The sequence below is a fragment of the Pleurodeles waltl genome, chromosome 5 (genome assembly GCF_031143425.1).
Source record: "Pleurodeles waltl isolate 20211129_DDA chromosome 5, aPleWal1.hap1.20221129, whole genome shotgun sequence".
Classification (NCBI taxonomy): domain Eukaryota; kingdom Metazoa; phylum Chordata; class Amphibia; order Caudata; family Salamandridae; genus Pleurodeles; species Pleurodeles waltl.
The window spans coordinates 699,095,092-699,119,517 of record NC_090444.1 but is presented as its reverse complement, the minus strand read 5'-3'; the positions used below and the strand labels follow the sequence as shown (position 1 = coordinate 699,119,517).

At 49.5% G+C, this 24,426-nt stretch overlaps 1 protein-coding gene across 3 annotated transcripts in view; it reads right to left on the bottom strand.

Annotated features, from left to right (window-relative positions):
- SCAF8 (SR-related CTD associated factor 8) overlaps positions 1-24,426 on the bottom strand; it is a 1,507,655-nt gene that overhangs the window by 705,664 nt on the left and 777,565 nt on the right. For all 3 annotated transcript variants that reach the window (XR_011203719.1, XM_069234634.1, XM_069234635.1), the window contains exon 18: positions 16,445-16,586. Coding sequence is in view for 2 of the 3 variants with exons in the window: in XM_069234634.1 (XP_069090735.1) it covers positions 16,445-16,586 (142 nt within the window). In the remaining variant the exon portion in view is untranslated. The remainder of the gene's footprint in view (positions 1-16,444; positions 16,587-24,426) is intronic.

Genomic DNA, 24,426 nt, shown 5'->3' with positions numbered 1-24,426 from the left:
ACACCAGCAGCTCAGGGCCGGTCAGGTGCAGAGGTCAAAGTGGTGCCCAAACACATAGGCTTCAATGGAGAAGGGGGTGCCCCGGTTCCAGTCTGCCAGCAGGTAAGTACCCGCGTCTGCGGAGGGCAGTCCCGGGGAGTTTTGTAGAGCACCGGGGATTGGGGGGGGGGGGGGGGGGGGGGGGGGGGGGGGGGGGGGGGGGAGAACACAAGTCAGCACAAAAAGTACACCCCCAGCGGCACCGGGGCGGCCGGGGGCAGTGTGCAAACAGGTGTCGGGTTTGCAATGGAGTTCAATGGGAGACCAAGGGGTCTCTTCAGCGAGGCAGGCAGGCAAGAGGGGGGGGGGGTCACTCCTGCACTGCAGATCGGATCCTTCAGGTACTGGGTGCTGCGAGTGCAGTGTCCTTACCAGGCGTCGGGTTCTTAGAAGCAGGCAGTCGCGGTCAGGGGGAGCCTCGGGATTCCCTCTGCAGGCGTCGCTGTGGGGGCTCAGGGGGGGGTCAACTCTGGCTACTCACGGGCTCGCGGTCGCCAGGGAGTCCTCTCTGTAGCGTTGGTTCTCCACAAGTCGAGCCGGGGGCGTCGGGTGCAGAGTGCAAAGTCTCACGCTTCCGGCGGGATACGTGTGTTCTTTCAAAGTTGCTTCTTTGTTGCAAAGATGCTTCTTCCTTGGAGCAGAGCCGCTGTCCTCGGGAGTTCTTGGTCCTTTTAGATGCAGGGTAGTCCTCTGAGGCTTCAGAGGTCGCTGGACCCTGTGGAACGCGTCGCTGGAGCAGTGTCTTTAGAAGTGGGGAGACAGGCAGGTAGAGCTGGGGCCAAAGCAGTTGGTGTCTCCGTCTTCTCTGCAGGTTTTTCAGCTCAGCAGTCCTTCTTCGTCTTAGGTTGCAGGAATCTATCTTGCTGGGTTCTGGGAGCCCCTAAATACTCGATTTAGGGGTGTGTTTAGGTCTGGGGGGGTTAGTAGCCAATGGCTACTAGCCCTGAGGATGGCTACACCCTCTTTGTGCCTCCTCCCTGAGGGGAGGGGGGCACATCCCTAATCCTATTGGGGGAATCCTCCATCTGCACGATGGAGGATTTCTAAAAGTCAGTCACCTCAGGTCAAGACACCTTAGGGGCTGTCCTGACTGGCCAGCGGCGACTCCTTATTTTTCTTATTATCTCCTCCGGCCTTGCTGCCAAAAGTGGGGCCGTGGCCGGAGGGGGCAGGCAACTCCACTAGCTGGAGTGCCCTGGGGTGCTGTAACAAAGGGGGTGAGCCTTTGAGGCTCACCGCCAGGTGTTACAGTTCCTGCAGGGGAAGGTGAGAAGCACCTCCACCCAGTACAGGCTTTGTTACTAGCCACAGAGTGACAAGGGCACTCTCCCCATGTGGCCAGCAACATGTCTGGTGTGTGGCAGGCTGCTAAAACTAGTCAGCCGACACTGGTAGTCGGGTATGGTTTCAGGTGGCATCTCTAAGATGCCCTCTGGGGTGTATTTCACAATAAAATGTACACTGGCATCAATGTGCATTTATTGTGCTGAGAAGTTTGATACCAAACTTCCCAGTTTCCAGTGTAGCCATTATGGTGCTGTGGAGTTCGTGTATGACAGACTCCCAGACCATATACTCTTATGGCTACCCTGCACTTACAATGTCTAAGGTTTTGCTTAGACACTGTAGGGGCATAGTGCTCATGCACTTATGCCCTCACCTATGGTATAGTGCACCCTGCCTTAGAGCTGTAAAGCCTGCTAGAGGGGTGACTTATCTATACCTGTAGGTAGTGTGAGGTTGGCATGGCACCCTGAGGGGAGTGCCATGTCAACTTAGTTATTTTATCCCCACCAGCACACACAAGCTGGCAAGCAGTGAGTCTGTGTTGAGTAAGGGGTCTCCAGGGTGGCATAAGACATGCTGCAGCCCTTAGAGACCTTCCCTGGCACCTTTGGTACCAGGGGTACCAGTTACAAGGGACTTACCTGGATGCCATGGTGTGCCAATTGTGGAAACAAAGGTACAGGTTAGGGAAAGAACATTGGTGCTGGGGCCTGGTTAGCAGGCCTCAGCACACTTTCAAATCATAACTTGGCATCAGCAAAGGCAAAACGTCAGGGGGTAACCATGCCAAGGAGGCATTTCCTTACAAGGGGTCACTTCAGCTCAGGACACCTTGGGGGCTGTCCTGACTGGTGGGTGACTTCTTGTTTTTCTCATTATCTCCTCCAGCCTTGCCGCCAAAAGTGGGGGGCAGTGGCCGGAGGGGAGGACATCTCCACTAGCTGGGATGCCCTGGGGCGCTGTAACAAAAAGGTGTGAGCCTTTAAGGCTCACCACCAGGTGTTACAGTTTCTGCAGGGGGAGGTGAGAAGCACCTCCACCCAGTACAGGCTTTGTTCCTGGCCAAAGAGTGACAAAGGCACTCTCCCCATGTGGCCAGCAACATGTCTGATGTGTGGCAGGCTGGCAGAAACTGGTCAGCCTACACTAGAAGTCGGGTAGGTATTCAGGGGGCGTTTGACAAACTCCCAGACCATATACTCATATGGCTATCCTGCACTTACAATGTCTATGGTTTTGCTTAGACACTGTAGGGACATAGTGCTCATGCACATGTGCCCTCACCTGTGGTATAGTGCACCCTGCCTAGGGCTGTAAGGCCTGCTAGAGGGGTGACTTATCTATGCCATAGGCAGTGTGAGGTTGGCATGGCACCCTGAGGGGAGTAACATGTCGACTTAGTCATTTTCTCCCCACCAGCACACACAAGCTGTGAGGCAGTGTGCATGTGCTGAGTGAGGGGTCCCCAGGGTGGCGTAAGACATGCTGCAGACCTTAGAGACCTTCCCTAGCAACAGGCCCTTGGTACCAGGGGTACCATTTACAAGGGACTTATCTGTGTGCCAGGGCTGTGCCAATGGTGGGACAAAAGAACAGTTTAGGGAAAGAACACTGGTGCTGGGGTCTGGTTAGCAGGGTCCCAGCACACTTTCAATCAAAACTTCGCATCAACAAAGGCAAAACGTCAGAGGGTAACCATGCCAAGGAGGCATTTCTTTAGGGCTGTATAACTTGTTTATGAAAGAACACCTTTTAAATAATTGTTTAAATGATAAACTGCATCAGCATCTGGTAGACCTAGGTCCAATTTCGCTCCAAAAACCTGCTCAGGAGTGGGTCCAAAGCCTGTTCACAATCCTCATTTGGGTACAAGGGTAAAACCTTTGATCGCAAAAAGGCCTGGTGTCGCATCTGTACTAAACATGGACACCAAACTGGAGACAAAGCCGGTCCCAAGAAAGGTTCCACAACAACTACTACTCCAGTTAGCACCTGAATAGCCAGTCTCCAGGTGGGATCAACAGTGTGCCCAGAGCAAATCAGGGTTCACACTGAAGCTACTTTAGTCTGTGAGGGTGGGGTAGACCTAGCCACACTTGCTGTCCGGCCGCCTAACATGCAAAAATACAGGCAGCAGCTCTTAATTAATGGGACTAGAGTAGAAGCCCTGAGGGACACAGGTGCCAGTGTCACTATGGTGACAAACTGAATTCCTCAGGACAATTGCAAAAAGAACAAGTGATGGACGGAATGCTGAAAAATGTCAAACATTCACCCCCAGTACAGAGATCTGGTCCTAAATCCATCATTTTATTGCTGCCCATGCCATTCCAGTTTTGACCCAGCCATATGCAAATCAGTCTTGACCCTGTTCCCCATGGGAACAGTCCAGCCCGAACTGCCAGGCCAGGTCTTCCCTGGACTGGAAACAAGCATCCTGGTTTCACCCCTCATCAGCCAGGCTAGCTTGAATCCAGAGGCATGGGAAGCACAGGATGCTGGTCTGGGCATACCCTTCCCACTTAGGGCGACAAATGCAAAAAGAACAAGTGATGGGCGGAATGCTGAACAATGTCAAACCGGTCCCAGGATACTTGTTTCCGGTCCAGGGAGGACCTGGCTTGGCAGTTCGGGCTGGACTGTTCCGATGAGGAACAGGGTCAAGACTGATTTGCATATGGCTGGGTACAAGCTGGGGTGGCATGGTGAGAACGATGGATTAAACCCAGATCTGTGACTGGGGGTGAGTGTTTGCATTGTTCAGCACTCCGTCCATCATCCTTTTGTTTTGCTAAAGTTGCCCTAAGTGGGAAGGGTATGCCCAGACATGGGTCCCTTGCTCACTGGATTCAAGCTAGCCTGGCTGATGAAGGGTGAAACCCTGAAACCGGTCCCAGGATGCTTGTTTCCGGTCCAGGGAGGACCTGGTTTGGCAGTTCGGGCTGGACTGTTCTCATGAGGAACAAGGTCAAGACTGATCTGCATATGGATGGGTCCAAACTGGGTAGGCATGGTGAGCAAAAGAACAATGGATTAAACCCAGATCTGTGACTGAGGGTGAGTGTTTGCATTGGTCAGCACTCCGTCCATCATCCTTTTGTTTTCCTCAGGACAATACCTGGCTGGACAAACATATCCAGTCACCAATGCTGACAATCAGACTAAACTCCATCCCATCGCAATGGTAACTTTAGAATGAGGAGGGGTCACTGGCCTGAAACAGGTGGTAGTCTCTTCTTCTATACCAGTAGATATCTGCTTGGAAATAATCAGGAGTCCTCAGCATGAGCTGAGGTAGAACTCAAAACCCATGCAGCATGCTGGGTATCCCTGAACTGGTGTGTGTCAAGACAAGGGCACAGTGCAGGGCTCAGGGTGAAAAAGAAGTGTTGGAGTCTGGAATAATGACCCAACCTTTCATGAGGAAAGGTAAGAAGACGAGGGAACCAGCTTCTTCACAGCAAAAGAAACAGAACCTCTATTCCCAGGAAGAAGTTCTATCCCCTGAGGGAAACGAGTCCATGGAGCTGGGACCTTACCAGGTTGAGCTCTCGAGCCCAGGGGGACCCTCAAGGGAACAGCTGCGCAAGGGTCAAGAGATGTGTCCCTCTCTTGAAGGCCTAAGACAGAAAGCAGCTGAGCAAGAAAAAGAAAATGTCAGTGGAACACACAGGGTCTATTGGGAAGATGGACTCCTTTACACTGAGGGAATAGATCCCAAACCTGGTGCTACTAGGACAGTGGTAGTGCCTCAGGAGTTTAGGGAGTTCATTCTGGCCTTTGCCCATGACATTCCCCTTGCTAGGCATTTGGGACAAACCAAGACGTGGGAGAGGTTAGTCAACCATTTCTATTGGCCCAATATGTCCCAGAAGGTAAAGGAGTTTTGCACCTCCTGTGCCACCTGTCAGGCCAGTGGTAATACAGGTGGCCATCCAAAGGCCCCCCTCATTCCACTTCCAGTGGTGGGGGGTCCATTTTGATAAATACCCTGAAGCAATTCCCTTTAGGTCCACCACTGGCCCTGTAGTAGCCAAGGCACTCATTGGTATTTTTACCAGAGTGGGATTTCCTAAGGAGGTGTTTTCTGACTGAGGTACCAACTTCATGTCAGCTTACCTGAAACATATGTGGAATGAGTGTGGGGTGACTTAGAAATTCACCACACCATACCATCTACAAACCAATGGCCTTATTGAGGGATTTAACAAGACATTGAAGGGCATGATCATGGGGCTCCCTGAAAAACTCAAAAGGAGATGGGATGTCCTCTTGCCATGCCTGCTTCTCCCCTACAGAGAGGTGACTCAGAAGGGAGTAGGGGTTTTCCCCCTTTGAACTTCTGTTTGACCGAACTGCTAGGGGACCACTAGCTCTTGTGAAAGAAGGTTGGGAGAGACCTCTCCATGAGCCTAAACAAGATGTGGTGGACTATGTACCTGGCCTACGTTCAAGTATGGCAGACTACATGGAAAAGGCAAGCAAAATCCTTGAGGCCACCTGTTGGACTTTTTGCCTTACGCAGGATCATCCCCAGTCTTTTTGCCTCCTTCCTCCTGGTTTTTCTGACCTCTCGCTGTTGGCGCTAGGACTCTGAGCACTTTATCACTGCTGACCAGTGCTAAAGTGCAGGTGCTCTCCCATCTAAAGTTGGTATGATTGGCTTTTACCTAATTGGCATATTTAGTTTACCTATAAGTCCCTTGTACAGTGGTATCTCTATACCCAGGGCCTGCAAATTAAATACTACTAGTGGGCCTGCAGCGCTGCTTGCGCCACCCACTGAAGTAGACTTTCAAACCTGTCTCAGGCCTGCTAGCGCAGGAGGGCCTGTGCACCCAGTTTTCTGCACCTGGCATCTAAACCCACTTGCCAGGCCCAGAACTCCCCTTTTACTACATGTAAGTCACCCCTAAGGTACGCCCTAGCTAGCCCTATGGGCAGGGTGCCATGTATGTAGAAAGGCAGGACATGTGCCATATTGCATGGCCTGTCCTGGTAGTGACTGGTGTCTCACTGCTGTGAGTGCTGCCTTCTCATAGGATTGCATTAGAAATGCCCTGCCTTATGTGTAAGGGGTATTGTCTGATTTATGAGGGGTAGCGTAGGAGTGTTTGGTATGGTTGTGATGGTGATATTAAATGCTGCTTACTGGTGTGGGTGTATTTTTTATTACTATCACAGAAATGCCACTTCTAGAAAGTGCGCATTTATCTGTGCTTATGACTCTGGTGTTTTGCCGCTTGACTCCAATCCACATCTGGGCAGAGTGACAGTTGGGGCTTTGTGCATACTTTTCAGACAGCCTGTACACAGGGAGGGTGGAGGTGTCACAGAGGTGCATCTGCATACTGAATAGTCTTCCTGGGCTGAGAGAAGGGAGAGGCGGGACACACCTGCATTTGTAAACACTGTGCCCTGGCCTCACACAATAGGGTTGTTAACCCCCCACTGATGTTTGGAGCCTGTGCTGAAAGGAGAGAGGGGGCACTCCCAGAACCAGTTGTAACTGGCTGGAACCTCCTCTCCCTACCATTGTAAAACACTAAGAACTGACTATAAGTACAGGGGAATTTTCCCCACAATTTGGAGACTCTTAGAATCATCGTGGAACTGGACACTAAAGGCTAAAAGGACTCACCAGGAACCGCCATGGACTGCTGCTGCTGTGCTGACCTGTGACCTGCCTGGTCACTGTGAAGGACTTGCCACTTGCTGCCTTTCCCTTGTGCTGGCCTGTAGCTGGGCCCTCCACCTGAGGACCTTGTCTTAAGATTCTGCTCCCTAGGGGCAGGGTGCTGTGGCCCCTGACCCCCTGCATCCATTTCTTCACGAGGGGTGCTTCTCCGTGGTTGCGGCTGCCATAGCGCTGATTGCAGTGCACTTATGGAGCCTTGGGAGCTCGTAGGCTCCTTGCTGCATTGTGCCCCTTTCAATAAGATCACCGCAGCAGCCCGGGAAGCTGGAAGAACACTTGCGCACCGCATCGGGTGCAGGCGAGTGTCTGCTCGGGCCCCAGGAGGGGTCCGATCTTCTTGTGGCTTCACAGCAGGACCAGGGGAAGGCGCGGGGTGTGCCCCCTTCCCTCTGGCCTGTGCGTTATGAGCAGGATGCTCCTTTTCTGCTGTTAGGTAAAACGGGCATTATTGTGCTCCCTCTCGCCCCCCCCCCCCCCCCCCACACACGGGTCGAAGTGTCAGGAGGGGGGGGGGGGGGGGGGGGGGGTGGGGGTGTCGGGGGGTGGGGTAGATGGCGGGGGGGGGGTGGCGCGGCAGAGATCACGGGTCCCGGGAGGGGCCTGTCATTAAACCGGAGGGGGTGCGTGGTGCCCCCCTCCTGCCCTAAGTTGTTTTTGCTGGCTTTGGCCCCCCTCGTGAGGGCCGGTTGAGGCCCCGGGGGGCCCCCAGTAATCACGGTCCCCAGAGGGGCCTGTCTATAAAAGAGAGGAGGTGCATGTCGCCCTCCTCTGACCCCAGAGTATAAGGGAGGCCCCCGTTTTGCACATAGGAGCGCCGGGGGCCCCATTGTTCACCTTCTAGGCACTGGAGGTGCCTTCGTCCAACCAGGTACTGTTTAAAGGACCAATTATAGTTGCAATCCAAAGTTCTTTCTACAGACTTTTGTTTGATTCATATATTACCTACCTGCGTTTGATGTTTTTACATATGTGTATGCAAATGTTCCTTTAATGGACATGCTTGCTAAAATGTTTTTCTAACTTTCCATGTGTTTTCTAATGTTCCTATTATGGGCATTTTATGATATTCTTATGACAAGTGCTGTGATGTAATAACACGTTTTCCTGACTACTGCTTATGTTGCAGAATACTGAGTAACCTGTGTGTTATGTGTGACTACTGCTAGGTTGCAGAGTAACTAATGTGTAACGTTCTGACAACTGCTAAGGTAGCAGGATAGTACTGATATGTGATGTTTGGTCTGATAATTGCCTTGTGTACAATACAGTATATTTTCATATAATCTGGTGTTGTGTTTCCTTTGTGGTGGGGATATTGAGTCACATGTGTTGTGTGTGTTGTGCAAACGCTTTACACATTGCCTCCGGGTTAAGCCTGACTGCTCGTGCCAAGCTACCAAGGGGGTGAGCAGGGGTTATCTTGGACGTGTAACTCCCTTGCCCTGACTAGAGTGGGTAAGTTCTGCCTGGCTGAGGTGCATACCCTAGCCAACCAGAAACCCCATATCTAACACCAGCCAACAACACCAGAAGATGTGGTATGACCAAAAGGCTGCTATGGTTGAGTTTCAACCAGGGCAGAAAGTCTGGGTTCTGGAGCCTGTGGCTCCCAGGGCACTTCAGGACAAATGGAGTGGCCCTTACCCAGTGCTAGAGAAAGAGGCGGGTCACCTACCTGGTGGACCTAGGCACTAGCAGGATCCCCAAGAGGGTGATCCATGTTAACCGCCTCAAACTCTTCCATGATAGGGCAGATGTAAACATGTTAATGGTTACAGAAGAGGACCAGGAAGCAGAGAGTGAACCTCTCCCTGATCTCCTCTCCACTGACCCCAAGGATGGCACAGTAGATGGAGTGATCTATTCAGACACCCTCTCTGGCCAACAGCAGGCTGACTGCAGGCAAGTCCACCAGGAGTTTGCTGAGCTCTTTTCCTTAACCCTTGGTCAGACACACCTGTGTACCCATGATGTGGACACAGAAGACAGCATGCCTGTCAAAAACAAAATATTTAAAGAGTCTGATCGAGTTAAGGAAAGCATCAAAGTGAAAGTCCCCAAGATGCTGGAGTTGGGAGTGATTGAGCACTCTGACAGTCTCTGGACTAGCCCAGTGGTCTTGGTCCCCAAACCTCACACAAAAGATGGCAAGAGAGATGAGGTTTTGTGTGGACTACAGAGGGCTTAATTCTGTCACAAAGGCAGATGCTCACCCCACTCCAAGGGCAGATGAGCTAATAGATAAATTAGGTGCTGCCAAATTTTTAAGTACCTTTGACTTAACAGCAGGGTACTGGCAAATAAGAACGGCAACAGGAGCAAAAGAGAAAACAGCATTCTCTACACCTGATTGGCACTACCAGTTTACTGTGATGCCCTTTGGCTTAAAGAATGCCCCTGCCACCTTCCAAAGGTTGGTGAATCAAGTCCTTGCTGGCTTGGAGTCCTTTAGTGCAGCTTATCTTGATGATATTGCTGTCTTTTACTCTAACTGGCAGGATCACCTGGTCCACCTGAAGGTGGTTTTGCAGGCCCTTCAAGCAGCAGGCCTCTCTATTAAGGCATCTAAATGTCAGATAGGGCAGGGTACTGTGGTTTACTTGGGTCACCTTGTAGGTGGAGGCCAAGTTCAGCCACTCCAACCCAACATACAGACCACTCTGGACTGGGTAGCTCCAAAAACCCAGACTCAAGTCAGGGCATTCCGTGGCTTGACTGGGTACTACAGGAGGTTTGTGAAGGGATATAGATCAATAGTGACATCCCTCACAGAACTTACCTCCAAGAAAATGCCCAAGAAAGTGAACTGGACCGTGGACTGTCAAAAGGCCTTTGACACCCTGAAGCAAGCAATGTGTACAGCACCAGTTTTGAAAGCTCCAGAATACTCGAAGCAGTTCATTGTGCATACAGATGCCTCTGAACATGGGATAGGAGCAGTCCGGTCCAAACAAATGATGATGGCCTTGACCAGCCTGTTCTTTTATTAGCAGGAGGTTACTCCCCAGGGAACAGCATTGGAGTGCCATTGAGAGCAAGGCATTTGCTGTGGTCTGGTCCCTGAAGACGCTGAGACCATACCTTTTTGGTGCTCACTTCATAGTTCAAACTGACCACAGACCTCTCAGATGGCTAATACAGATAAAAGGAAAAAACCCTAAACTGTTGAGGTGGTCCATATCCCTACAGGGAATGGACTTTGTAGTGGAACACAGACCTGGGACTGCCCATGCCAATGCTGATGGCCTTTCCAGGGTGTTCCACTTAGAAACTGAAGACTCTCTTGGGAAAGGTTAGTCTCATCCTCTTTCGTGGGAGGGGGGGGGCATGCTCCTTGGCATGGTTACCCCCTGACTTTGCTGATGCTACGTTTTGATTGAAATTGTGCTGGGACCTTGATAACCCAGCCCCAGCACCAGTGTTCTGTCCCTAATCTGTCCCTTGGTTTCCACAATTGGCACAACCCTGGCACTCAGATAAGTCATGTCTTATGCCACCCTGGGGACCCCTCACTCAGCACATGCACACTGCCTCACAGCTTGTGTGTGCTGGTGGGGAGAAAATGACTAAGTTGACATGGCACTCCCCTCACACTGCCTGTGGCATAGGTGAGTCACCCCTCTAGCAGGCCTTACAGCCCTAAGGCAGGGTGCACTATACCACAGGTGAGGGCATATGTGCATGAGCACTATGCCCCTACAGTGTCTAAGCAAAACCTTAGACATCGTAAGTGCAGGGTAGCCAGAAGAGTATATGATCTGGGAGTTTGTCAAACACAAACTCCACAGCTCTATAATGGCTCCACTGAAATCTGGGACGTTTGGTATCAAACTTCTCAGCACAATAAATGCACTCTGATTCCAGTGTGCAATGTATTGTAACATGCACCCAGAGGGCATCCTAGAAATGCCCCCTGAATACCAAACAGACTACTAGTGCTAGGCTGCCACAAACCAGACGAGATGCTGGCCACATGGGGAGAGTGCCTTTGTCACTCTGTGGCCAGGAACAAAGCCAGTACTGGGTAGAGGTGCTTCTCACCTCCCCCTGCAGGAACTAACACCTGGCGGCGAGCCTCAAAGGCTCACCCCTTTTGTCACAACACCCCAGGGCTTCCCCAGGTAGTGGAGATGCCGCCCCTCCGGCCACTACCCCAACTTTTGGCGGCAAGGCTGGAGGAGATAATGAGAAAAACAAGGAGGAGTCACCCACCAGTCAGGACTGCCCATAAGGTGCTTGAGCTGAGGTGCCCCTGCCTTCAGAAGTCCTCCATCTTGAGATTAGAGGATTCCCCCAATAGGATCAGAGATGTGTCCCCCTCCCCTCAGGGAGGAGACACAAAGAGGGTGTTGCCACCCTCCAGGACAGTAGCCATTGGCTACTGCCCTCCCAGACCTAAACACCCCCCTAAATCTAGTATTTAGGTGCGACCCAGAACCCAGGAAACCTGTTGCTGCCCACTAATGAATACTCCGAAAGCTTGGTGCCACAGCATGCTTCATATGAGCTGAAAAAGTGGTCTTATCAGTAAGGAACAGTTTTTTTGACTCCGAAGAGGAGCATGGATTTTTCGGATCGAATGTGGTGTGAAGACGTCTCAGTTCCGAAGTCGAAGCCTCCATCTTTCTACTCGACGCCGAAACACATGTGATAGTCTGTTCGTGGGAGTGAGTCTTGGCCTTTTTCAGCGCCAAACCAGGTCGGTGGAAGATTTGTTTTTGGATCGAACCATGGCCAGCAAGCAGTGGTAGACCCAAGGACATATGTTTTAGTTTGTTTCTGATGGTAAGGGGCTGGTGTACTCACATATTCCGCCGCAGGGAGTATGTGGATGTCCTCCTCTGAATCTCGGTGGGAGTCAGAGTCTCGGATGGAGACTGCAGTCGGTGCCTGTTCCTCACCAAAGATGTTGGGCGTTTGTTCCATGGACTTCCGACACCATCTCTAACCGCCTTGCTCTTCAAACCCTTAAGGTCTTCTTCGATTGAAAGGAGTGACACCTCGCAGGCCTCTTCTTTGTGGTCGGGAGAAAGGCAGAGATTGCACACCGAACGCTGGTCAGTGTAGGGCAGCTTGGTGTGGCACCAAGGAACAAATCAAAATGGAGTCCAATCAATGAGCCTGTGACGCAGTAGGCCTGAAAGGGCGTTTAATCGATCCCAATGCTACAATCGGTTCGAGTGTAGTCAGAAAAGCGTTCGAAAACAATACAGACGTTAAGGAAAAGGTAAGAGAAGTTCAGATAGTACCGAACCGAAAATACCGGAGCAAGAGGGAACACGACCGAACCCGACAGCGGAAAGAAAACAATCTAACAAAGGACTTGATGCCCATGATCACTATCACCAAGAGGGGTCACTATCTCGTGACTCAAAAAAAGCTTCTTCGAAGAAAAACAACTTGTTACACTCCGAGCCCAACACTAGATGGCGATATATGCATAGCATGTGTATCTGCAGCTACACATGCCATTGAAAGAAAGTGGTATAAGAATGGAGGTGCCCAACCAAGGTAAGTGTGTTAGGATCCCAGGGGCTGGGGGAGTACAAAATACCTATGGTAAGTAATAGAAATCCCCCAGGCGCCTGTGTGCAGAGGTGTTATTTAGTCTGGTATCCCATGGGCTAACACAGGACCGTTGCAGAACTAAGACCATTCAAGAGGCCCCCGAGGAAACAAGTTGACATAAGGAATGTTCGACAGTGCCCCCAGCTGTGGATACCCGGAAAGTGGAGTGCCTACATCAGGGAGCCCAAGAGCATAGGGGTGAAGTGATGTCTGTCTGAAAACCTTTGTTGGAGTCAATGGGAGCCTCCTATTCTAGCTGCGGTTGCGACCTGTGAAACCAAAAGTCAGATTCCAGACACAAATAACCTAAAAAAGAAGGGGACAGAGTCCAGACCACTCTCAGATGTCCAGGGGTGCAGGTAGACATTGCCCAGCCTTATTGGAGCGAAGTTCCTGCAGGTTGGTGAAGGAAGAAGCCCAGCTGCGGAGTCCAGGTGATGCAGGAAGATCCTTGGAGTTGCCAACTAGTTGTCCCACGTCGGTTGCCAGATTGCAGAGGGGTTTGTTACCATCAGAACCACCAACAAGAATTGGCACATGCAAGAAGAAGCTGCAGATAAGTTTGCAGGATTTTGGGGACCAGCAAGGTCCTATTGACCCGACCCTTGGAGGAGAGTCAGGACTGGTTCTCAGCAAGGAGAGGAGCCAGCAGATATCATTGGAGGCCCCACGAGGAACTACTGGCAGCAGGTACAGGGAGTCGCAAGGAGAGGCCTCAGCAGCTGCAGGATGGATGCTGTTTTTGGAGTTGCGGAGTGCTGGAGGCTGGGGCTTCTTGGAGCTTGAAGATCTTCTGGAAGAAGAGTCAACAAGCCTTGGTAACAGCAATAGTTGTTGTACACAGGGGTTTCACCCCAGTGGCAGTAGCAAGGACCCACTGTCTCCAAAGTTGCACAGAAGACAAGTTGGACCTGGAGAGGATCACAGAAGTACCACCTGTGTAGTAGTGTTTTTGGATATCTGTGGGACAGCAGGCTCCACCAGCCGGTTGTCATTGAGGTGGCTGTGGATGCAGGGGAGTGAGTCCTTCACTCCAAGGAAGATTCCTTCTTGCTTCCTTGTGCAAACAGAGGCCTTGTGAATCTGGAGCCTGCAAAGCCATGGATGTTGTAGAATTCTTGCAGGAGCTGCAGAAACAATGTTGCAATGGAAGTCCTCCCAACTGGATCAGTCTCAACTTGAACAGTCTGGTTTCAGTTCCAAAGACAGACTAGCAGCAGTTCCGGAGGCCAGACTGTCGAAGAGACTGGCAGAGTTCCTTGTAAAGTCTTGCTTGACGAATCTAGGGACCCACCCTCAGGGGAGGCCTTAAGTATAACCCTACAAAGGGGCTGGACACTTCAGAGACCCACCTATCAGAGGGAGGTCAGGGATGTCACCCACTTGGCCTACCTAGTCAGATGCTCCTAGGGGCCTCTGCACATCTTATTTACAAGATGGCAGAATCAAGTGGCCACCTGGCAGAGCTCTGCGCAAATCTCCAGGGGATGTGCTGGACGGTGGGGTGGTCACTCTCCCTTCCTTTGTGATGTTTCGCACAAGAGCTGGAAACCTGGGGTTCCTGCACTGGTGCAAACCGGTTTATGCAAGGAGGGTACCAAATTCAAAGCAGTCTGGTGGCACTGAGAAGCAACCCCACCACTGCCCAGAAACACTCATTTCAAAGAGGAGAGGTGGTCACACCTCTCCTCTGCAGGAAATTATAACTTCTGTCTTCCCCTACTCGAGTAAGGCTCATTAGCAAGAGTGCAAAACAGTGTCTAGAGTCGGCAGAGGTGCAGGCTGGCATGCAGACTCCGCAAGGCTGTACAGGCAGATGTGGGGGAATCTCTAAGGAACCCCCAGAGCCACCTGCGAAAGCAGCACTGAGTGTACGTAGTGAGGGGGTCACTGAGGGGGCCTTCCTTTAGTACCCCAGGCCCTAGGTACCAGGGGTACCATTTACTAGGGACTTATAGTTGTAGCTAAAGGTTTGCCAATTGGGAAAATCAACTGCAGTTTTAGGGGAAAGAGATCTGGCACTGGGGACGTGCTTAGCAGGGACCCAGTGAGCTTTTAGTCAAAACTGCGCCAGAACCCAGGCAAAAAGTAGAGGGGTAACCATGTCAAGAGAGCCACTTTCCTACAGTGAGCAAAAAGTGAGGGAGACCTTGTCTAAAAGGTGCACTTTTCAGCAGAGACAAGCAATTTCAGGTTCTAAAACTAATAATTAGCATAATGATAACATCATATGAGCTTTGTCCATGTCTTGTAATCAAAGAAAGTCTTGATAAATGCTGTTCCAAGCGAACATTATAATATGCCGATGTCACTAGAGAATCTTGAACCATTCTTTTCAGGTACTTTGTTTAAAGTTGATCAATGTAATTGCACCAGAATTAAGTAGTTAACCCAAGTCCAGGTTTGGAATATGCTGTCACAGTTTGCACCATGGCCTGTCCCCTTAAGCTCTCAAAATGGTGGCACTATCCCAAGAAGCTCTACCACTACACTTCAATCTGACCTCGCCCACAGCCAGTGCTCTTACACACAGCTTGTTCAATTCACCTCACTGATGATCTGTTTCAGAAATGTTGCCTACCATGGACTACTTGTCAGTGATGTAAGGCATCAACAAAAGGCAGCAGGTAACACAGAAAGCACCACAAAGATTTCACTCAAGGTCAACAAGACCATAGAATTCTCTTCCTTTTAGGCCATAAGGAACCATACTAAACATTGCAGAGCACAGTCTACAAGACCTTTTTAGTACCAAAATCCAGAAAAATGCCGTAAGGCATATTGAAAATGCACAAATTCTTTTTTATTTGTTTTGCTGCAGTTTTTCTATATTGTGCAAACTTGGCCCAAGAACATTAGAGCGCCTTCCATGAGCACCAGATTACTCTACACATTGTTTGGAACAGGGAGATTACATGATTGGCCCAGAATTCCACGGTGTTCAGGCGTGACAGAACTATAACCAGGTTTCCCAGTTCCAAGGTCAGTGGCTCTGACCACTTATCATACAAATGCTCACCGCTATACATAAACTAGTAATGTGCAGAAACAGAAAGGTGTTTATATACTAAATATGTTAGAAATGTATCTCCAATGGTGTAATATTCATACTAACAACTGATCTGAATAGTTGAGACACATGATCATGGCCCCTTAAAAGCAGTTGTTCGTAATGGGGTGTCAATAATAATTGGGCTCTGTTTTTGCACTACGGTAAGCTTCAGCCACGTCTTTAAGTGTCCCTTGAAAGATAGTTAAACACAAAATTCCTTTTGAACAAAGTTAAAACTGTTTTTTCAAGGATTAAACCCACAGATAATATATTGCAAACAATCTCCACCTGCTATTATTCCTTAAGACTCTGACCAGGAATTCTTTTTTTTCCGCCTTTTCCCCCATTTATTTTGATTGTACCTTTCCGTACCCTTCTACCTTCTGCATTGCGCTCATGTATATAGATTTCTTATTCATACCAGTCTGTCTGAAGCTCTTTTTTGGAATCCATTACAATATTGGTTAATTTCAGCAAGCATTTGCTTCCTACATAGCCCCCTCTAATCATCATCACTAGAACCTGGAGTAAATGCATTGAATGGTTCACTTCAGCATGTAAGACTAGCCCCAATAACCAATGCACTGGCCACAATATCTGGACCACGGATGTAATAATTGCTCTTGGTTTTCTGAATCAGATCATTTACAGCAATCTCTTTATGCTCAATAATTCAAGTTTTTTTTTTTAGTTTTTTTTTTTAACAAATGTAGTAAGACACAAAGCAGCAAACTTATAAAACAACTTATGGAAAATGCAGTCTTCAAATTAGTTTGCAACTCTTGTAAACAGTGACTTACCAGGTGGTGGTTGTGAGGGATCAAATGCAGGCCGTAGAAATGGGGGCGGGGGCATCACATAACCTGGAGGTGGGACTGACATCGATAGAGGGAACACCGGCGGGATCAAATTAACAGCAGGTACAGCTGGTGCCAACGGCATCTATTTTTTAGGAGTAAGGTAAAAGAATGATAAACCTTTCTACCTAAACATAGCCTGTCTCATTTACTATATGAACAAAAATACTGCAACAGGTAGAAAGCTTAGTTAATACTGGTGTTACAAAGTTAGACTTGCGCCATTCTTCGCCTAGCACTTAACTTTTCTGTGTTTAAGCCTCCCATTTATCTAAGAAATTGCTACACTTTCTTCCTTATGTACAAAGCATTTGTAATAGATTACTAATAAAATAAATGGCATCTCTTCAGCTATGATCGTTCTAATGGCTGTCATCTAATCAAAGAAAGAAGATCAGGCATGTATTTTTGGTCCTTTTTCCAGCTGAACTAAAAGAAAGTGCACTTGCTGACAAACGTAAAAAAAACAAATCAAGTTGCCACAAATTAGGCTTTGTGTTAAAGCATGTTAAAATGTTATATGCACAGACTAAGCAAATAATGAATTAATGCCATTTCAAAGTGAAGCAGAGATCTAACAACTTTTTAAATCCATTCTGAGTACTGTCTTGTTAGGCTCCAGACAACACCAGGAGTATCCGATCCAAGGGTACTACAGTGATATAGGGTGCGCCCATGCAGCCTATCAAATACACAGTTTTACTTCTTGGAATATGCTTTGATGATAAAGGCCAGCGACTACAGAGATGAGTCTCTGTCAGGAGCACTATGGTATCCGAAAGAAGTTTCAGAAAGAAGCACTGCTATGACACTGTGTAGGAAGTTGGCTCTGTATGTGCTATTTCAAAGTAAGGAATAGCATGCACAGAGTCCAAGGGTTCCCCTTAGAGGTAAAATAGTGGTAAAAAGAGATAATACTAATGCTCTATTTTGTGGTAGTGTGGTCGAGCAGTAGGCTTATCCAAGGAGTAGTGTTAAGCACTTGTTGTACATACACATAGACAATAAATGAGGAACACACACTCAGAGACAAATCCAGCCAATAGGTTTTGTTATAGAAAAATATCTTTTCTTAGTTTATTTTAAGAACCACAGGTTCAAATTTTACATGTAATAGCTCTTTTGAAAGGTATTGCAGGTAAGTACTCTAGGAACTTTGAATCATTACTTTAGCATGTATACTTTTTACATAAAACACAATAAGCTGTTTTAAAAGTGGACACTGCAATTTTCACAGTTCCTGGGGGAGGTAAGTTATTGTTAGTTTCAACAGGTAAGTAAGGCACTTACAGGTTTCAGTTTTTGGTCCAAGGTAGCCCACCGTTGGGGGTTCAGAGCAATCCCAAAGTTATCACACCAGCAGCTCAGGGCCGGTCAGGTGCAAAGGTCAAAGAGGTGCCCAAAACACATAGGCTATAATGGAGAGAAGGGGGTGCCCCGGTTCCAGTCTGCCAGCAGGTAAGTACCCGTGTCTTCGGAGGGCAGACCAGGGGGGTTTTGTAGGGCACCGGGGGGGACACAAAGTAGCACAGAAAGTACACCCTCAGCAGCGCGGGGGCGGCCGGGTGCAGTGTGCAAACATGCGTAGGGTTTCCTTCAGTTTTCAATGGGAGACCAAGGGGTCTCTTCAGCGATGCAGGCAGGCAAGGGGGGGGCTCCTCGGGGTAGCCACCACCTGGGCAAGGGAGAGGGCCTCCTGGGGGTCACTCCTGCACAGAAGTTCCGTTTCTTTAGGGGCTGGGGGTGCAGGGTTTTTTCCAGCCGTCGGTAAATGGAGTTCAGACAGTCGCGGTCAGGGGGAGCCTGGGGATTCCCTCTGCAGGCGTCGCTGTGGGGGCTCAGGGGGGACAACTTTGGTTACTCACAGTCGTAGAGTCGCCGGAGGGTCCTCCCTGAGTTGGTTGTTCTCCACCAGTCGAGTCGGGGTCGCCGGGTGCAGTGTTGCAAGTCTCACACTTCTTGCGGGGAATTGCAGGGGTCTTTAAATCTGCTCCTTGTAACAAAGTTGCAGTTCTTTTGGAGCAGTGCCGCTGTCCTCGGGAGTTTCTTGTCTTTTTCGAAGCAGGGCAGTCCTCAGAGGATTCAGAGGTCGCTGGTCCCTTGGAAAGCGTCGCTGGAGCAGGTTCTTTGGAAGGCAGGAGACAGGCCAGTAAGTCTGGGGCCAAGGCAGTTGGTGTCTTCTGGTCTTCCTCTGCAGGGGTTTGTCAGCTCGGCAGTCCTTCTTCTTGTAGTTGCAGGAATCTAACTCTTTAGGTTCAGGGAAGCCCTTAAATACTAAATTTAAGGGCGTGTTTAGGTCTGGGGGGTTAGTAGCCAATGGCTACTAGCCCTGAGGGTGGGTACACCCTCTTTGTGCCTCCTCCCAAGGGGAGGGGGTCACATCCCTAATCCTATTGGGGGAATCCTCCATCTGCAAGATGGAGGATTTCTAAAAGTTAGAGTCACCTCAGCTCAGGACACCTTAGGGGCTGTCCTGACTGGCCAGTGACTCCACCTTGTTATTCTCATTATTTTCTCCGGCCTTGCCGCCAAAAGTGGGGGCCGGGGCCGGAGGGGGCGGGCAACTCCACTAGCTGGAGTGTCCTGCGGGGCTGTGACAAAGGGGTGAGCCTTTGAGGATCACAGCCAGGTGTTACAGCTCCTGCCTGGGGGAGGTGTTAGCATCTCCACCCAGTGCAGGCTTTGTTACTGGCCTCAGAGTGACAAAGGCACTCTCCCCATGGGGCCAGCAACATGTATCTAGTGTGGCAGGCTGCTGGAACCAGTCAGCCTACACAGATAGTCGGTTAAGTTTCAGGGGGCACCTCTAAGGTGCCCTCTGTGGTGTATTTTACAATAAAATGTACACTGGCATCAGTGTGCATTTATTGTGCTGAGAAGTTTGATACCAAACTTCCCAGTTTTCAGTGTAGCCATTATGGTGCTGTGGAGTTCGTGTAAAACAGACTCCCAGACCATATACTCTTATGGCTACCCTGCACTTACAATGTCTAAGGTTTTGCTTAGACACTGTAGGGGCACAGTGCTCATGCACTGGTACCCTCACCTATGGTATAGTGCACCCTGCCTTAGGGCTGTAAGGCCTGCTAGAGGGGTGTCTTACCTATACTGCATAGGCAGTGACAGGCTGGCATGGCACCCTGAGGGGAGTGCTATGTCGACTTACTCATTTTGTTCTCACTAGCACACACAAGCTGGTAAGCAGTGTGTCTGTGCTGAGTGAGGGGTCTCTTAGGGTGGCATAATACATGCTGCAGCCCTTAGAGACCTTCCCTGGCATCAGGGCCCTTGGTACCAGAGGTACCAGTTACAAGGGACTTATCTGGATGCCAGGGTGTGCCAATTGTGGAATCAAAAGTACAGGTTAGGGAAAGAACACTGGTGCTGGGGCCTGGTTAGCAGGCCTCAGCACACTTTCAATTCAAAACATAGCATCAGCAAAGGCAAAAAGTCAGGGGGTAACCATGCCAAGGAGGCATTTCCTTACACAACCCCCCCCCCCCCAAACGAAAGAGGATGAGACTAACCTTTCCCAAGAGAGTCTTCATTTTCTAAGTGGAAGAACCTGGAAAGGCCATCTGCATTGGCATGGGCAGTCCCAGGTCTGTGTTCCACTATAAAGTCCATTCCCTGTAGGGAGACGGACCACCTCAACAGTTTTGGATTTTCACCTTTCATTTGCATCAGCCATCTGAGAGGTCTGTGGTCAGTCTGAACTAGGAAGTGAGTACCAAAGAGGTATGGTCTCAGCTTCTTCAGGGACCAAACCACAGCAAAGGCCTCCCTCTCAATGGCACTCCAACGCTGCTCCCTGGGGAGTAACCTCCTGCTAATGAAAGCAACAGGCTGGTCAAGGCCATCATCATTTGTTTGGGACAAAACTGCCCCTATCCCATGTTCAGAGGCATCTGTTTGCACAATGAATTGCTTGGAGTAATCTGGAGCTTTTAGAACTGGTGCTGTGCACATAGCTTGCTTCAGGGTGTCAAAGGCCTGTTGGCATTCTACAGTCCAGTTTACTTTCTTGGGCATTTTCTTGGAGGTGAGTTCTGTGAGGGCTGTCACAATGGATCCATATCCCTTCACAAACCTCCCATAGTACCCAGTCAAGCCAAGGAATGCCCTGACTTGAGTCTGGGTTTTTGGAGCTGCCCAGTCCAGAATAGTCTGGATCTTAGGCTGGAGTGGCTGAACTTGGCCTCCACCTACAAGGTGTCCCAAGTAAACCACAGTTCCCTGCCCTATCTGGCATTTGGATGCCTTGATAGAGAGGCCTGCAGATTGCAGGGCCTTCAAAACCTTCTTCAGGTGGACCAGGTGATCCTGCCAGGTGGAGCTGAAGACAGCAATATCATCCAGATAAGCTGCACTAAAGGATTCCAACCCAGCAAGGACTTGATTCACCAACCTTTGGAAGGTGGCAGGGGCATTCTTTAAACCAAAGGGCATTACAGTGAACTGATAATGCCCATCCGGTGTGGAGAATGCTGTCTTTTCTTTTGCTCCAGGGGCCATTTTGATTTGCCAGTACCCTGCTGTTAAGTCAAAGGTACTTAAGAATTTGGCAGCCCCTAATTTGTCTATTAGCTCATCAGCTCTAGTAATGGGATGAGCATCTGTCTTGGTGACAGAGTTGAGACCTCTGTAGTCCACACAAAACCTCATCTCTCTCTTTCCTTCTTTGGTGTGAGGTTTGGGGACTAAGACCACTGGGCTAGCCCAGGGGCTGTCAGAGTACTCAATTACTCCCAATTCCAGCATCTTGTGGACTTCCACCTTGATGCTTTCCTTAACTTGGTCAGACTGTCTAAATATTTTGTTTTTGACAGGCATGCTGTCTCCTGTGTCCACATCATGGGTACACAGGTGTGTCTGACCAGGGGTTAGGGAAAAGAGTTCAGCAAACTGCTGCAGGACCTTCCTGCAGTCAGACTGCTGTTGGCTAGAGAGGGTGTCTGAGTAGATCACTCCATCTACTGAGCCATCTTTAGGGTCTGATGAGAGGAGATCAGGGAGAGGTTCACTCTCAGCTTCCTGGTCCTCATCTGTTACCATCAACAGATTTACATCGGCCCTGTCATGGAAGAGCTTAAGGCGGTTCACATGGATCACCCTCTTGGGGCTCCTGCTTGTGCCCAGGTCCACCAGGTAGGTGACCTGACTCTTCCTCTCTAGTACTGGGTAAGGGCCACTCCATTTGTCCTGAAGTGCCCTGGGAGCCACAGGCTCCAGAACCCAGACTTTCTGCCCTGGTTGAAATTCAACCAGTGCAGCCTTTTGGTCATACCACAACTTCTGGAGTTGTTGGCTGGCCTCAAGGTTTTTACTTGCCTTTTCCATGTACTCTTCCATCCTTGAGCGAAGGCCAAGTACATAGTCCACTATGTCTTGTTTAGGCTCATGAAGAGGTCTCTCCCAGCCTTCTTTAACAAGAGCAAATGGTCCCCTTACAGGGTGGCCAAACAGAAGTTCAAAGGGTGAGAATCCTACTCCCTTCTGAGGCACCTCTCTGTAAGCGAAAAGCAGACATGGCAGGAGGACATCCCATCTCCTTTTGAGTTTTTCTGGGACCCCCATGATCATGCCCTTTAATGTCTTGTTGAATCTCTCAACAAGGCCATTAGTTTGTGGATGATATGGTGTAGTGAATTTGTAAGTCACTCCACACTCATTCCACATGTGTTTTAGGTATGCTGACATGAAGTTGGTACCTCTGTCAGACACCACCTCCTTAGGGAAACCCACTCTGGTAAAGATACCAATGAGGGCCTTGGCTACTGCAGGGGCAGTAGTCGACCTAAGGGGAATAGCTTCAGGATACCTAGTAGCATGATCCACTACTACTAGGATGTACATATTTCCTGAGGCTGTGGGAGGTTCTAGTGGACCAACTATGTCCACACCCACTCTTTCAAAGGGGACCCCCACCACTGGAAGTGGAATGAGGGGGGCCTTTGGATGCCCACCTATCTTACCACTGGACAGGTGGGGCAGGAGAGGCAAAACTCCTTAACCTTCTGGGACATATTGGGCCAGTAGAAGTGGTTGACTAACCTCTCCCACGTCTTGGTTTGTCCCAAATGCCCAGCAATGGGAATATCATGGGCTAAGGTCAGAATAAACTCTCTGAAACCCTGAGGCACTACCACTCTCCTATTGGCACCAGGTTTGGGATCTCTTGCCTCAGTGTACAGGAGTCCATCTTCCCAATAGACCCTATGTGTTCCATTTTTCTTGCCTTTGGACTCTTCAGCAGCTTGCTGCCTAAGGCCTTCAAGAGAGGGACAGGTTTCTTGTCCCTTACACAACTCTTCCCTTGAGGGTCCCCCTGGGCCCAAGAGCTCAACCTGATAAGGTTCCAGCTCCATAGGCTCAGTTCCCTCAGAGGGCAGAACTTCTTCCTGAGAAGAGAGGTTCTCTTTTTGGTGTTGTGTTGCAGCTGGTTTCCCAGCTGACTTTCCTTTTCTCTTGGTAGGCTGGGCCATTTTTCCAGACTCCAGCTCTACTTTTTCACCCTGTGCCTTGCACTGTGCCCTAGTCTTGACACACACCAGTTCAGGGATACCCAGCATGGCTGCATGGGTTTTCAGTTCTACCTCAGCCCATGCTGAGGACTCCAGGTCATTTCCAAGCAAACAGTCTACTGGGATATTTGAGGAGACCACCACCTGTTTCAGGCCTTTGACCCCTCCCCACTCTAAAGTTACCATAGCCATGGGATGTACTTTAGTCTGATTGTCAGCGTTGGTGACTGGATAAGTTTGTCCAGCCAGGTATTGGCCAGGGGAAACCAGTTTCTCTGTCACCATGGTGACACTGGCACCTGTATCCCTCAGGCCCTCTACACTTGTCCCATTAATTAAGAGCTGCTGCCTGTATTTTTGCATGTTAGGGGGCCAGGCAGCCAGTGTGGCTAAATCCACCCCACCCTCAGAGACTAATGTAGCTTCAGTGTGACACCTGATTTGCTCTGGGCACACTGTTGATCCCACTTGGAGACTGGCCATTCCAGTTTTAGCTGGATGGGAGTTAGAAGTGGTATCTTAATTGGGACAGGCCTTGTCTCCAGTTTGGTGTCCAGACTGACTACAGTTACGACACCAGGCCTTTTTGGGATCAAAGTTTTTACCCTTGTACCCAGAATTGTTTTGTGAAAAGGCTCTGGGCCCACCCTCCTGTGCAGGTTTTTGGGGGCCTGTAGAAGACTCTTTACTATCTTTGTTTTTGGCTGTCTCACCACCTTTCCCCTGGGGAGGTTTTGTGACCCCTTTCTTTTGGTCACCCCCTGTGGAAGTTTTGGACACCCTAGTCTTGACCCAATGGTCCGCCTTCTTTCCCAATTCTTGGGGAGAAATTGGTCCTAGGTCCACCAGATGCTGATGCAGTTTATCATTGAAACAATTACTTAACAGGTGTTCTTTCACAAATAAATTGTACAGCCCATCATAATCATTTACACCATTGCCTTGAATCCAACCATCTAGTGTTTTTACTGAGTAGTCTACAAAGTCAACCCAGGTCTGGCTCGAGGATTTTTGAGCCCCCCTGAATCTAATCCTATACTCCTCAGTGGAGAATCCAAAGCCCTCAATCAGGGTACCCTTCATGAGGTCATAAGATTCTGCATCTTTTTTAGAGAGTGTGAGGAGTCTATCCCTAAACTTTCCTGTGAACATTTCCCAAAGGAGAGCACCCCAGTGAGATTTGTTCACTTTTCTGGTTTCACAAGCCCTCTCAAAAGCTGTGAACCATTTGGTGATGTCATCACCATCTTCATATTTAGTTACAATCCCTTTGGGGATTTTCAACATGTCAGGAGAATCTCTGACTCTAGTTATGTTGCTGCCACCATTGATGGGTCCTAGGCCCATCTCTTGTCTTTCCCTTTCTATGGCTAGGATCTGTTTTTCCAAAGCCAATCTTTT